At 30.8% G+C, this 14,351-nt stretch overlaps 1 protein-coding gene across 1 annotated transcript in view; it reads left to right on the top strand.

Moving 5' to 3' along the window:
• Positions 1 to 14,351, top strand: part of LOC129960885 (E3 SUMO-protein ligase PIAS3-like) — a 70,614-nt gene that overhangs the window by 50,917 nt on the left and 5,346 nt on the right. Inside the window, exons 6-9 of the mRNA XM_056074598.1 lie at positions 536 to 643; positions 9,131 to 9,260; positions 12,043 to 12,101; positions 13,828 to 13,988. Coding sequence (XP_055930573.1) covers positions 536 to 643; positions 9,131 to 9,260; positions 12,043 to 12,101; positions 13,828 to 13,988 — 458 coding nt within the window. The remainder of the gene's footprint in view (positions 1 to 535; positions 644 to 9,130; positions 9,261 to 12,042; positions 12,102 to 13,827; positions 13,989 to 14,351) is intronic.

Raw genomic sequence — 14,351 nt, 5'->3', positions numbered from 1 at the left:
GGTGTGGCGCAGAAAAATTTAGTGAGTATTACACCAGCTTAGGTATCATTCTGGTCATCTGACTGCAGTTCAAAATTACGAGGATCATCCCAGTATAGACCTTTTGATGCTTATAAAAGGAAGTCAATCATTATGACTGAAAGGAAGTCAATCATCAGTTTTCAATGACTACGACTGCGTTTCATTTTAAGTAATACTTGTGAATAAGTGGAATTTTAGTTAATAAATTCTGCGTATTTTTCTCATTAACTATTCGAATAATAAAAATGCCCGTCAAAAAAAAAAAAAAAAAAGGAGTTGTTTTGGAACATTTGAATTTTTATGTTTACTCGGGCAAAGAAAAAAAATGCAATAACATTTAATTAACTTTTTCAAATTTCACGAAATTCTCTACTTTTTAATCATTATTTGATATTTATTTAAAATATAGTTAATTTTATTTCACATTCATTGATAAAATTAAAGATTTTTTTTATAAATTTCTGTAATAGCATAATATTTTTAATATTTGCATAATATTTTTAAAATTTTGCAGGTTTATCAACCCAGCCCTCATATTATTTATATAACTTCCTACTGTGTTTTGGAAGAATATTCTTACAACAGAATGATCATCTCTTCTCCATTACCAGAGACTTTAGAAGTATGTGATGTGATAAAATATAAAATTTATAGATATATAATACTTTATTTCTTTACAAAGTCTCGTATAAATGTTTTTCTCATAAACATGTATTGTTCAAAGCATCTGATATCGTGAATAATTTAAATTGAAGAAAAGTTTGAGACGACATCCAATTATTTGCATTAATAGCTGTGTTAAATATTTTTTCGCTAGTGGTTATTCGCTGTACTTGTGGTGATAGCTTCATAAGCCAATTAACAGCACCCGGACTACTGTGATCACTTTTGTCTAGTGGTTATGTTATGCGGCTACGGGCCCTAACGTCGCAGGTTCGGTCATTGGCAATTCAGTCTCCACATACTCATGGTTTTTAGCTCAAATGGATGTCACCAGTTTGATTTTGGGGATATATTGTGTATTTTGCGTTTACGGCTTGTCACTAAGTGTATAACAATGTATATTTACACTATTTGATTGAAAATATCCAGACGTTTTCGGATTTTTACATTTTTTTTTTTTTCGCATTTCTTTAAAGGTTGGCAGAATTGGTCTTGAATTTCACCACATAGATAATGTATATGAACTCGCACATTTTATCATGAAAATTATTTCACGAGTCTCCGACCAGAAATTGATGAAAAATGAATTAGGCTCATTCGGCATCTAAAAAAGAATGATTTGCAGCTTTCACATAAATTTTATTTACAGTGTACTATATTTATATGCATTTTCTTAAAAATTGTGCTACATTCGGAAAAATATGAGAATTAGTTTTTTTTTCCCTTAAAAAACTAAATTTTACTTCGTTTTTTGTTTGTTTGTTTGTTGTTTCATGCATAGTTTTTAACCAAATAGTATTAACCCTCCACCTGCTTATCCGGAAATTTCCACGTCTTGGCAATCAATCCATTTTCTATTGCATCCCACGTTTACCGCAGTTTAAAGTGTTTATTTTTACGATTTATTATACATGTATCATACATCATATCATATTATTATCATGTATCATACAGTATATGTGTTATCGTTAAAGTATATAATGCAGTTATTTCATAGAATACCTAGTTATTCCATGAAATAACTGATCGTGTCCGTTAAAGTGTATAATATGTTATTAATTTGACACTTTAACTAGTTATTCTATGAAATAACTAGGTATTCTATAAATTAACTAATGAGTGACAGTTAAAATGTAAAATAAACAATTTATCTAAAATGAAATTAAACTAACGATAGACAATTAAAATGAAAAGAAAGCAATTTATCTAATTTATGCAGCGTATAAATGGTATTTATGGAAACATACCATAAAATCATTTGTTACAACAAGGATTACTAAAATGACACTTGGAATTACAAAGAACATTATTTCTAAAACAAAAACCTTTTTTATTTCTAAAACAAACAAACAAAAACATAAAAGTAGTAGGGGTGGAAGGTAAATGTATTTGTCGTGCGAGATATATGATATAGATTATTTTACACTTTAACGGGCTGCAGATCGTTATTCTATGAAATAACTAGTTACCATGAAATACAAGAGAGTTTTGCACTTTAACGGACACGATCAGTTATTTCATGGAATAACTAGGTATTCTATAAAATAACGGATTATTACTTTAACGGTAACATATGCACTTTTTTTTGAAAAATATTTGAACTAATGAATAACGCATCTAAATAGGGATTTTAAAAATTACGCAGTCAGAGGGTCAAATTCGCAGAATGTGTGACAATGCATTATAGAATTAAAAGAAAAAAGTAAAGCTTAAATATCTTAGGAAAAGAATATTTATATTAAATTACTTTTTAACTATGCATTTGCGAAACATTCCCCTCCATAATTTTAAAATATTTACATACTTATATAAAAAGTGAACTTGTGTACTTTTAAGATTCAGCAAAATATTAACATTGCGGCGAGCTGAATTGTGGTTGATCTTTAAGAAAATCTAAATGACAAAAGATTTTTTATATACTGATATCTTTTAAACTTGAATCTTCGAATAGTTGAAATGAACTATATAAAGATCAAAAATATGCTAAATTCCACAGAATATTTATAAATTATGTACTTGATATAAACTGTAGTAAATTAGACACCGTATATGATATACTTTATTACATTATTCGTATTAGAATTTGCAACAACAATTTGCATAAAGCAAGTATAAATTATTCGTGACTTTTTTCTTTGCCTCGCATCCATTAAGCGATTAAATACTTGATAATTCTTCATATTATTTTAATCCTATTCCTTACTGTCCATTCGTTTAATAAGTGCGAAGAGAATGTTTACACATAGTGACAAATAGAACGAATTTCGGGAGATTTTGAAAGAAAAGGAACTGAAATATAAAGCCAAACTACGTCTAAGAACACAGACTTTTCAATGAAACACTGCTTTTTTTTTTTTTCTTTTTGCTTTGGTTCAGTATTATACGCACCGCTAATATGCAATTAGTTTTTTAAGATTCTGTCATCTTCACGCCCCTGGATAGTAAAAATCGATAATAATAATAATAATAATAAATACTCCATTAGAATTTCTTTGGTAATATGTTACCAGCACAGTCGTGTTTTAAAATGAGTATGTTGGTAAGAATAACCGATTGTATAACCGCATCCAGTACAAATGTGGCGGCGTCCCGGCCTAGGGGTAGCGCGTTTTTACCTTAATATGATTTATAGGATCGAAGGACTGTATAAAATTTAGACTTCATAATTGTTTTCAGAAGTACATTTATTGATTGAAATAAAATAAATAAAATATTATTTATCGCATTTAAATCTGTTTGAAAGTAAAACTGTATTTTATACTGAATCAGAGAAATTTTTATGGAACAATTCTTTGAAATATTGTATAAATTATATAAAAAAATATTTTGTGGTACGCATATATATATATATATATATATATATATATATATATATATATACTGCACATTCTTTCTACTCAGGCAAGTCGCATTTTTTCAAAGCAAAAGCGGTGCAAAAAATTTGCAAATTACAAATGCTTTCAAATTCAACAGATGTTGTGTTGTAATATTTAATGAAGGAAGTAAATGTTTGTAACACGGAAATGTAAATGTATATCTTCAAGACAAAGAAAAACAAATACAATTTTTTTCCAAATTAATTAAACATTCTTTATTTAAATTTGTTGCTGAGTAGCATCTTAGCCGTTGCAGTTCCAGAGAACTGCCTCGTTGCCCAGGGAACACTGCGTGGAGATGTGCTACTCTCGTTCCCCGCCCGCCAATCCTCCCTTCATCGCTGCATCTGACGGCTCTCTTGATTCCAAGACAGCACCTTTTAAGTGACGACAATCTGTGAAAGAGCATTTTGCAATCGATGGCAGTCTTTGAAGCCGCATCTAGACGCCGATGACAGTTTTTGATGCAGCATTCGGCAACCGAAGACATTATTGGGCATTTTCAACATTATTGGGCAGCTGAAGACAGTTTTGTTGTTACACTGCATTCTGCCGTTGTCTGTACTCAGCTGGCAAGTCTAGGGCCATGCAAAATTGGTAGACCGCATAGGACTCCACAACTGGGGTTCCTATAGGAGCCAGGCGTGCCTGCAAATCCAGTGCGCAGCACATTTTGTAAATCCCAAGCGATTTTACAATTGGAGTCCCTATCTTCTGAACTTGAATAGGAACCAGTTCAGCAGGTAACTCCAGAGCCTGGCAGATCTTATAAACTGTATACGAGCTCACAACAGCAACTGGTTGAACAGGCGGATGAGATGGTGCATCCGTATCAAGATCCAAAACTAGATCTGAATCAACGTCCCCAACAGATGGTGCATCGGGGAAAAGGAAATACTCTAGTATTTCCCAAATCGTCATAAAGATGAGGAACACAACGATGGCCGAAGCCTCATTGAAATTCCCGAAAATCGCACTAAGCATCATTACTCAGCAAAAATAAAGTCGCACAACGTTCGGTTGCAAAACAGTAAATGAATTTTAATAGAAAGCAACAGAGCAGGGATTCATTGTTTGTTCTGTTAGATTGTTTGCATTTGTAACTTTGTTGAACATTTAAACAGTTATGCTGCTGTTTCAAACAATGACAGCTGGTGACTATTGATATATGTTGAGTTTATTAACAACTGAAATATGGCGAATAGTTATTACCATCTTAACAATTGAAAGCCATCAATAATGCTTTGAAAGTTGGTTAGGGGGGAAAAAATAGGAAATAATATCTAAATGAATTATGTAGAAATAAATATAAAAATTTATTTAAAAGTGATTAGTAATTAGAAATTCTAAGGACAGTTAAAATTACCCCATTTTATTTGAAATTACACGGAAAATATACAAATAATATTTTTATTTCGCTTTGTAAGTGGGAAAATAATTGCACCTTCTTACATCATATCTGGCATAGGAGACATGGAACAAAGAGGGTTAAGGTTACGAAAAGAAGTGGGGAACAAGAAAATGGGGAAATTAGTGTTGAATTGTCTAGTTACGTATTTGATAAATTTTAATACAGTAATTTATATTCATTTATAATCAGTCTATTAAAGGGAAAAGAGTTTAATACAACTGAATAAAAAAGCATATTATCGTGAAAATATAAATTTTTTTCCATTTTGATTTACATAGGGAAATAAGTATCTGATATTTAGTATAATTAAGTACAAATACAGCAGTGTGTTGAATGAACGTCCTTCTTCCAAATAAAAATGTTCGCTATAGTTCGTCAGCGAATGTTAATATTTTTAGACGTTACAGCATTATCAATTTATTTTTAAATAAAGACTTTCAGAAATGTTCTCACAGAAATTCATAATGTAGAAATCAATTGTATTGTTTACAAAATTGTTATGTACATAATAGTGACCAGTATCTCATCTTCCGAAACCGATATAAGTTTATCAATACTTACTACTTCTGGTTTTCAATTTCCGTTCTTATCGTTTTGAATTAAAATTTTTCCACCTTCTAAATAGAAGTATGACTGCTCTAAGTTGCGATATAAATTAAGACGTCAAAGTATACAGTAGGTTTACAATGTATTTCTGTTAATTTTAAGAATATAATTTATTATTTTTTTAATTTACGATTTAACGAGCATTTGGGGAATTCTCAAGTTTTCGAAATATTTTTGTACTTAAGCGACGAACATATGCTTGAATTACGGGCGATTTAATCTTATATATATATAAATAAAATTTTGTTTGTTCGTATTTTACTCGCTGCCGTACCGCTCATCAGATTGCGATAAAACTTTGTTAACTTATTACTTGCATTTGCGCGAAGGTAATAGGAATAGTACGATTATTAGCATGTATTTTGAACACAATAAAATATACACACAAATCTCTTCATACGTTTCTATGATTCATCATTATTTTAAAACTGATCATTGAAATCGACCAAAGATAAACAGTAAACGGCACATGTCATTCGAGTTAATCGCACAAATATTAAACAACATAAAATTATTATCATCGATACCGATCAATATGAGTGAAATGAAATCGAAAATATTTAGTGTAAGGATATATTTTTTCTTTTCGTTAATGAATAGTCATCTACATAATGTTGCGAATCTGTAATTCTGCTTCCCAGCATAGTTGGTTCCATCACCAGAAAGACCGTTTTACTGTCATCTGTATTGGATGGAGTCCGGGTGTCGCGTCGGAGGTCCCAGAGCTTGGCAACCATCTGCCTACTTGGCGACTTTGGTGCCAAAATAAATTATACCCGAAACATCGAGAATTTTCCCGATCCGTCCATTAGGAACCGAGATACGCCTCGAACGTTCCTGATTGGTTGAGAGGCTTCTAGCCCCACCTCCTGAGACCTATAAAAGGAGGCAGCCTACAGCTGCCGGGATAGTCAGAGAGTAGTTGGAATCGACGATAAACAACTGGCCTTCCAGAGATTAGCAGAGCAGCGACGGAGTGAAGCTAGTGCTGAACTAAGCTGTGCGCTACTGTCTGCGAGTCTTTTGTGCACGTCCCGCAACCGAAGATAATTGTCTCCTCTATGCTGTATATAGTTATCGTCTTTGTGCTGTCCTGTCCTGTCTTCGTGTAAATAAACGTCGTTGTTTTATTTTCTACTGCCGCCTGCTGTTTGAGCGTTCTCCACACCATATAACTTCCACTATCCAAACGAACCCGGGGAAATTCGTAACAATATATATTGTCATTCAACGTGCACAATATTTTGGCTGCGGTGAACCACACATATTATTGAGAGTTTATCTCACATAAAGAAAATAGAATTATTATTATCGATGCCGATCAAGGTAAATTATATTTAAAGAAAATTTTCCAGTGCAAACAGTAAATGTTCTATTTGTTCAGTGAATCGACAAACGATATTTCGGTTATACAAGCGCATATCGTGTTAATTGCTTCGTCAAAAAATAGGCCTCCCAAACGTTCGTCAGTTAGTAGATCTACACCGAAGCACATAGATATAAGCAAATTTGAGATCTCAAACAAACAAAAAAAGATGAGTGAGCGATGAAGCAGATTGTTTACGAATTGCAAATTCACGTGCTTCAAAATCTTATTACCAACATCGAAGGCAATGTTAATGTGCTACCCAATTAGAAGTCCAACATGAGTCAAAAATAGAAGCAACAATTCTTAACGGAAAGTCGAATGGAGAATATATGCTCATTTCACGCATTACCATTATTCCCACCATTTTGATTTCAAAGTACTGCAGTTCGTCATTCGACATGCATTCTCGATGACCATCAACAAAGCGCAATCACTTCAAGTGTGCGGATTGAACCTAAAAAAATCCATGATTTTCACATGATCAGTTGTATGTCGAATGTTCACAAGTCGAACAGTCAAGAAATTTATTTATTTTTACTGAAAATGGAAAAACAAAAACTATTGTCTACCCTAAAACACTTGAATAACAAATAATAACAAATTCAAATAATATAATAAATATTGATTGTACTTCTCCCTTATATATCATTGAATTTTAATGAATATATTCATCATCGACAATAAAATAAATATCATTGTTTCTATCATTCCTAATTAAGCAAGATAGCTATTTCAAATTTCCAAAATTATTTCTTCTGCGGCAGCAACGCGCTAGGTACCAGCTAGTAATGAATAAATGAATAACTTTATGAACAAATTTATTTAAAATTGGCTAGTCATTCTCAATTTTTAATGAATAAAATTATTGAATTAAAATGATGTATAATCAGAAAAAGGAAATTACATTGGACCCTATCAAAATCTTGGGGTTGGATGGACCAAATTTCATAATATGACTTTCTCATTAAATCCGCCAAGTACATGGGACTGGTGCAACTTATATTCGTCGAGAGTGAAACGACTTGCCCTTGATGAGATCCGAAAATTTGAGGAAGGGAGAGTGCCTCGGATGTTGTGTACACCATTTAAACTTAATGAACCCATTAATTTATCTGTTTTTTTTACTGTTTTTATTATATAAGATTATATATTTCAGCAATGTACTGTCTTATTGGTTTAATTCGAAATCCATAAAATACTTTAGATGCCCGAGGATTATGTATAATTTTTATATCGGGTTATAGCGCCTTTGTATGATTCAAATAAGTTTTTTTGTTTGTTTTTCTTCTCAAACTTATAAGTTTGTATAAGTTTGAGAAGGAATAATTAAGATTAAGGTGTTAAAATTTGCACTACGATTAAGAGGTTAAAAACTGAATGGTCGATCTCTAAATAAAATTCATGAGGTGTGAAATTGATGACCTAACTAACTAACTAACTAAACTAAACTAATAAAAAAATGTGGAAAAAATTTTTACTGTTAAGAAAATTTAATCTAAAATAAAACGTTCAATATTTGTAAAAATTTCTGCATGAAAAAAATGTAACAGAAAACTGTAAGCTATACTAGTACCAAAAAATGTATAATATTTAGAATAATTTTTAGCGATATGTGATGCACTAGGATAGAACCTGGGACCTTGTGGTTCGTAGTCCAGTAACATAACCATGATACAAAAGCGTACGCTCGTGTAGCGTAGTTGTTAACTGGATTATATGCTATTCACCACAAATTCTTAAATTTAGAGCACGTTTGTTTCTTTGGGGTATATTCAGTTTCGTGTGTGTTAAGGATCTTTTATGCTGTTTTTAAATAATATATAATTTCGAAGTTTGTTCCATAAACGATTACAATTAAAATTATTTTAAGTAATTGGGATTCGAAATACTTGCTAATTTCGATAATAATTACTATTAAGTGTGAATTAATAGTAAGTCTCAAAATGGCGCATAGTGAAGAAATGAAAGATGATATGAAATATGAAGTCTAGCATAAAAATGATTTCATCAATTATTTTGACAGTTTACTTGAGATAATTCATAAAATTTAATTGAATTTACTTGTGATAATTCATAAAATTGTTATTTTATTCTTTCAAAAATATCTGTGTTGAATAAATATCTCTAAATTATCAAAACAGTTTTATATAAAGTTCTTGATAATTTTTTAATTATTTCTTCTAGAATTATGTGTTTGGCTTATCTTTTGTTGCCCGACTCTCTTCTTCGGAAGTAATAACAAAATATCCTCCTTCCAAAATATCTCCGGAAGTAATTCCGAAATATCCTCCAGTTAAGGAGACTAAAGATCTAGGTAAGAAAAAATATTTCTTGTTTAATTTGGTATACCGTTGCATTTTCATTATTTTTCAACTAATTATAACTATAATTAAATCTCTAGCGAAATCTGATCGTACTGCTTAACATTTTTGTTTTAAAAAGTATTTGTTAAATGGAAATCTCTAAATTAAATTTTGAAAATAAATATTTCACCTAAACTTTCGCACATATTCTTTATAATAGGTACTATCTTCCTCCTTAACTATAAAATTGTTAACCTTGTGCAAGACCGTGAACGCCACAAGTACTCAGATTTTTATTTTCACTCTTGAGAATGAATGCTTTGAAGTGCATCAGAGAAAACCGGATTGGGAATCTAGCATTTTTACTGAATCTAGCTTTGTGATTTTTGATGATAAATCGTTGGTATGTAATTAAGACAAAAGTACGAGAAAATCAAACGTGCATTTTAGATGCTTTTTTTCTTAACTATAGAAATCAAAATTTGATATAGGATTATCACTATTAACAAGAACGTATGCTAAATTTCATTTATTTTAAATCATTTTGCTTTTGAGTTATTCATTTACATGCACATTAAAGTACAGACGGACATGCGATTTCCCCACTTGACGAATTTGCTCCCAAATACCATCTACATATAAATGTTAAATCCCATCTACATATAAATGTTAAATCTGTGTATCAAATTTTATCTACTTGGTTCGTTAAGTTTTGTAACTATCCTGTATATTGTACTCAAACAAATCAATTTCCTCTGAAGGGATCTTGTTCAAAATTTTATAGTATTCTATACATATAGTTTAAAAACTATATACCAAATTCCATACCTCTACCTCAAAGAGTTTTTGTGTTCCTTTTGACTTTTAAAAGGACAAGCATAATACCAAAAATGTGTTTTTAAGATTCTGGGAATTTTAAAATACAGAAATTTCTCAAAATTTCGAGTTCAGATTTTTTTGACGATTATAGTACTTTATCTTTTTATACTTCGCATGCGAGAAAGTAAAAAAGTCTGGAACTTATATATTCATCTCGCTTCAACACATATCCTAAAATGTAAGAAAGTCTGTAATTCTGCTTTGTGCAGGTACATTATAAACCACAGATTTTTCATAAGAAATTGCAACACTTTCGTAAAGACAAAAGCACATAACCTATTTTATTATCTATCATCTTATATAGCAAACATTTTTTCCCTAGATCTGCGATTCTCATTTTAACTATATGTTTATAATTAATAATATTAATTATAAACTTAAGAGTGCATAAGTAAGTCAACCATCTAACTCTCCGACCCGCCACGAAGGCACACGGATTTAAACCATAAAACTGAATGATCGGACCGCCGCAACAGCAACATTGGCGGGAACTGTGGTTGAGTCCTAAGGGCCGTCACCGGCCACGGTACAACCCACCCCGAAGGAAGTACGTCCCGTCATCGATGGGAGGAGTCAGATCCCCCATCCAGGGTGGCGAGATCCAACCACCATGCCGGAAGCATCTCATCCTCATTTCGAGGTGCCCACCGGGGGTCTAGAGTGCATAAGTAAAACTAAAATGTATTTTGATACATTATACTTGCTACATTTCATAAAAAGAAAAAAAACATCAGATATTTCTCCACTTCTTCGGTCACGCAAAGATATTTTTAAATTGGTGAAGCCTCAAGTGAAACATGTTGTACTCAGGTTGGTATGATTTCGGAAGGCTTTTTTAACCAGCTTGAGTGATCTTCCTAAAACTTTCTAGCATACTCCCTAAATAAACTTGTTATGCCAGAGAACGCTTTGCATGGTATTGGCTTACAAGAATTATGAAATATTAACTTCTGGTTTGAGTTTATCATCTTTACTGTATCTATCGTGTGTGCTTTAGTAAGTTATTTGACAATTAAACTCTGGTATCTCGTTAATAGTATCCGAAAAGGGAATTTGTCCTTTAGACACTTTTTTTCAACCGACTGAAACAAAGATTTGACACAAAACGGAGCTTGTAGTCACAAAATACCATACCAAATTTGATACATTTATGCGCTATGGCCAGCATAATTTGCAATATTTCCGGAAGGAAATATTACAGAAAAACAAGTACGCTGCTTCATTCAGGTGTTCGGGCAGCAAGTGTGGCTCTAAGAATCAATAACTGAGGATTTTCTGTCCACACATTGACACTAAATCTCTGTTAAAATTTCCATAGTACATTACCATGAGCATTATCCAACGCCCAAATGTATGCATTATGTTTGTTGACAATGCTTTTTGGATTGAGAGCCTGCATATATTTTTCACAGTTCTCAACCTCTCAATGTGATTTATGATTCTATATTTCATTGCAATTTTTATTTCTCTAGATGTCTACTAAACACCTGTTGAATTTCTACTTGAATCTACTAAACACTCAGAATTCATTGGTATAACTAAAGGCTCATGAGCTTAGAATGTATGTAATCCAATAAGAAATCAAGTTATATTAATTTGGGTTTTCAAAAATGCTAGATGTTATATGATTCTTTGAAATCCTCCTATATTAGAGAGAGAAAAATAGTAAAATTAAATAACTTTAAAATTAACTTTAATTCATCTAATTAAAAATGCATTAAGTGAAGTTTAATATTTTTAACATGTTGTGTTTCAATTTTTAAATTTATTTTACTTTGTTATATGTAAAAACAAAATGAGCCACTAGATTTCTAGCAAAAATGAAAGAAAAATCATTTTTGTTAATACTAGAGGATTTCCAAACATATTTTTATCCTCCTGTGTACATAATTCTTTTAAATATTTTTTTTTCAGTTATGAACATCTTGGAAGACTCAGCTTGTAGAATCTATACTCTCCATTTAGCATGTCCTGTAAGTTGAAATCATTTAATAATTTCTTATTACAGAATGGTCATTAAGTATTTCTCCCATCATAAAAAATCATTGACTATAACCTTGTATAATTTTTACTGTAAAATAGTTGTTTTTTTTATTTTTTTTTTTAGTCCAATAGATACTGAAACTAATTCAGCAATAGTGAGTTCACTTTCGATTGTTATCAAAATGTATTCATTTTTATAATTGTTGAAATGCACACAGTCTTGCTCCACTGTTAAAGAATAACATCAAAATAGATTGTTTTTTTTTTTATTTTAATTTAAAAATATATATTATTGTTTATGACACTTTTTAAATCTCATATCTATATTTTAAGTTGTAATGACATAAGGAATAGTCAATTTAGTCGGCATTTCCTTTTCAAAAAACCAATTTACCTTGCAAATCAAAGGCCAAGTACGTTTTTGATGATATTTTTTAAAAAATAACAAAATAAAAACAATTATGGGAATAAATGTATAACTTTTATTGGTATATTAATATTAATGCTGCTGCTCATAATTTTTATATTTTTGCATATTTTCTATTTAGCTCTCTGGTAATGGTTACAGTTTTCTTCGCACATTTTTACAAACGATATCTTCCTGCTCCTGAAAATGAAAAGAAAATAAAGAATTGAAAAATGATAAATTAATAATGAATAAAAATTAATTCCTTTAGAATTTGCTATTCAACAAAACCTAACGAAATATCTAAATGACTATCTATACTATTTTCTATATGCCAGAGAATGAAAATTTGATAGGAAAAGACTCAGTGGAAGTTTTTCATAAATTAGTATCAAGAATATCTTCTTCATAAATTAGTATATTAGGTTCAGAGATTTGAATGCATCTTATTGCTTCCTCATTATATTTGTAAATGAAATTTTAAAATATTTCTATCCTAATCATATATATTACTATGAAAATAGTTCGCTGGGTGTACAACAAGCTGAGTAATGGAAAACGTCCTTTATCACATGAATATCCCATAAAACCTGTATCACAGGTAACCAAAACACATCCGAGATCTGTATAAAGACTTAGTTATAAAAACTAACAATGTAAGTTGACAGAAAATTATCCATTAAATAATAACGACAGAATTAGCGTTTGACTCCTCTATCTCGTATACTATTTCTACGATCAAATCTCGAGAAGAGATATTGCTCCATGTTTGAAAGCTTCGGTATAATTTCTCGATATATATAATCTCTCGACGAATATAATATGGAATATACTCTCTCTCTCTCTCTCTCTCTCTATATATATATATATATATATATATATATATAATATCTTTCGATGTAATATATAATCTCCAATTATTGTTATATATATAACCTCTCGACGAATCTTTATATAATCTCTCGTCGAATCATAGCATGGAATTTTCTAGAAGAGTCTCCAGATCTGTGTTTATAATAGAAATAATGTCATAATCAGTTTAATTCCTCTTGAATTTCGTAGAACCTGCTTTTTTGTCTCCTATGTCTAGGTTATTAACTTGATATCCATTACGAATTTCTTCATAGCTGTGTTTGTGTGTATGTTTAGGCTTAGTTTTTTTGTTGTTGTTGTTATTAATATTTTGTGTTTGTGTGTGTGTATGTTTAGGCTTAGTTTTATTGTTATTAATATTTTTGTCATATTTAGCTGTTTTCCGCGTATTTTAGAAAGAGTTTTGGTAAACATTTTATTTATAAATATATTTCCAGGTTAAGAAGGATCTAATTAAAATACCTACCCGTAGTAACTGGTGCACTCATCCAGAAGTATTTGACCTCGAAACATTTTTAAACGATATGCAATATTATTTGCAATGGAGATGTCCTATTTGCAAAAAGTTAGTCAAATATCAGGACTTAATAGAGGCTAAGTAAGTTAATACTCTCTTTTATTGTTTATTTATTCATATATCACTGTAATTGAAAACGGAGAGAATTTACGTTTCTAATGTTTGGGAATTCTGTCGGTGCTTTATGTTTTCAAACAGAAACTGGCTTGAGTGTAGGCATTATGGAACTGTAGTACCCCGTTTTTAGTGTATAAATTTAATCATTAATAAGTTTAGTTGGTACTTACTTAATATTTAAATCTATCTAACAAATGCTTTCTTTTAGAATTTTCAATCTTCAGAATAAATGAGTTGAAAAAAAAATATTAAATTCGAATAGGCCTTTTTTTGGATGATATTATAATTTCTCGAATCTTAATCTAGTTCTGATTCCTCTTTGTTGCT

This window comes from Argiope bruennichi, chromosome 2 (genome assembly GCF_947563725.1).
Source record: "Argiope bruennichi chromosome 2, qqArgBrue1.1, whole genome shotgun sequence".
NCBI classification, from domain to species: domain Eukaryota; kingdom Metazoa; phylum Arthropoda; class Arachnida; order Araneae; family Araneidae; genus Argiope; species Argiope bruennichi.
The sequence above is the reverse complement of the archived record's forward strand: the minus strand, read 5'-3'. Positions and strand labels throughout refer to the sequence as shown.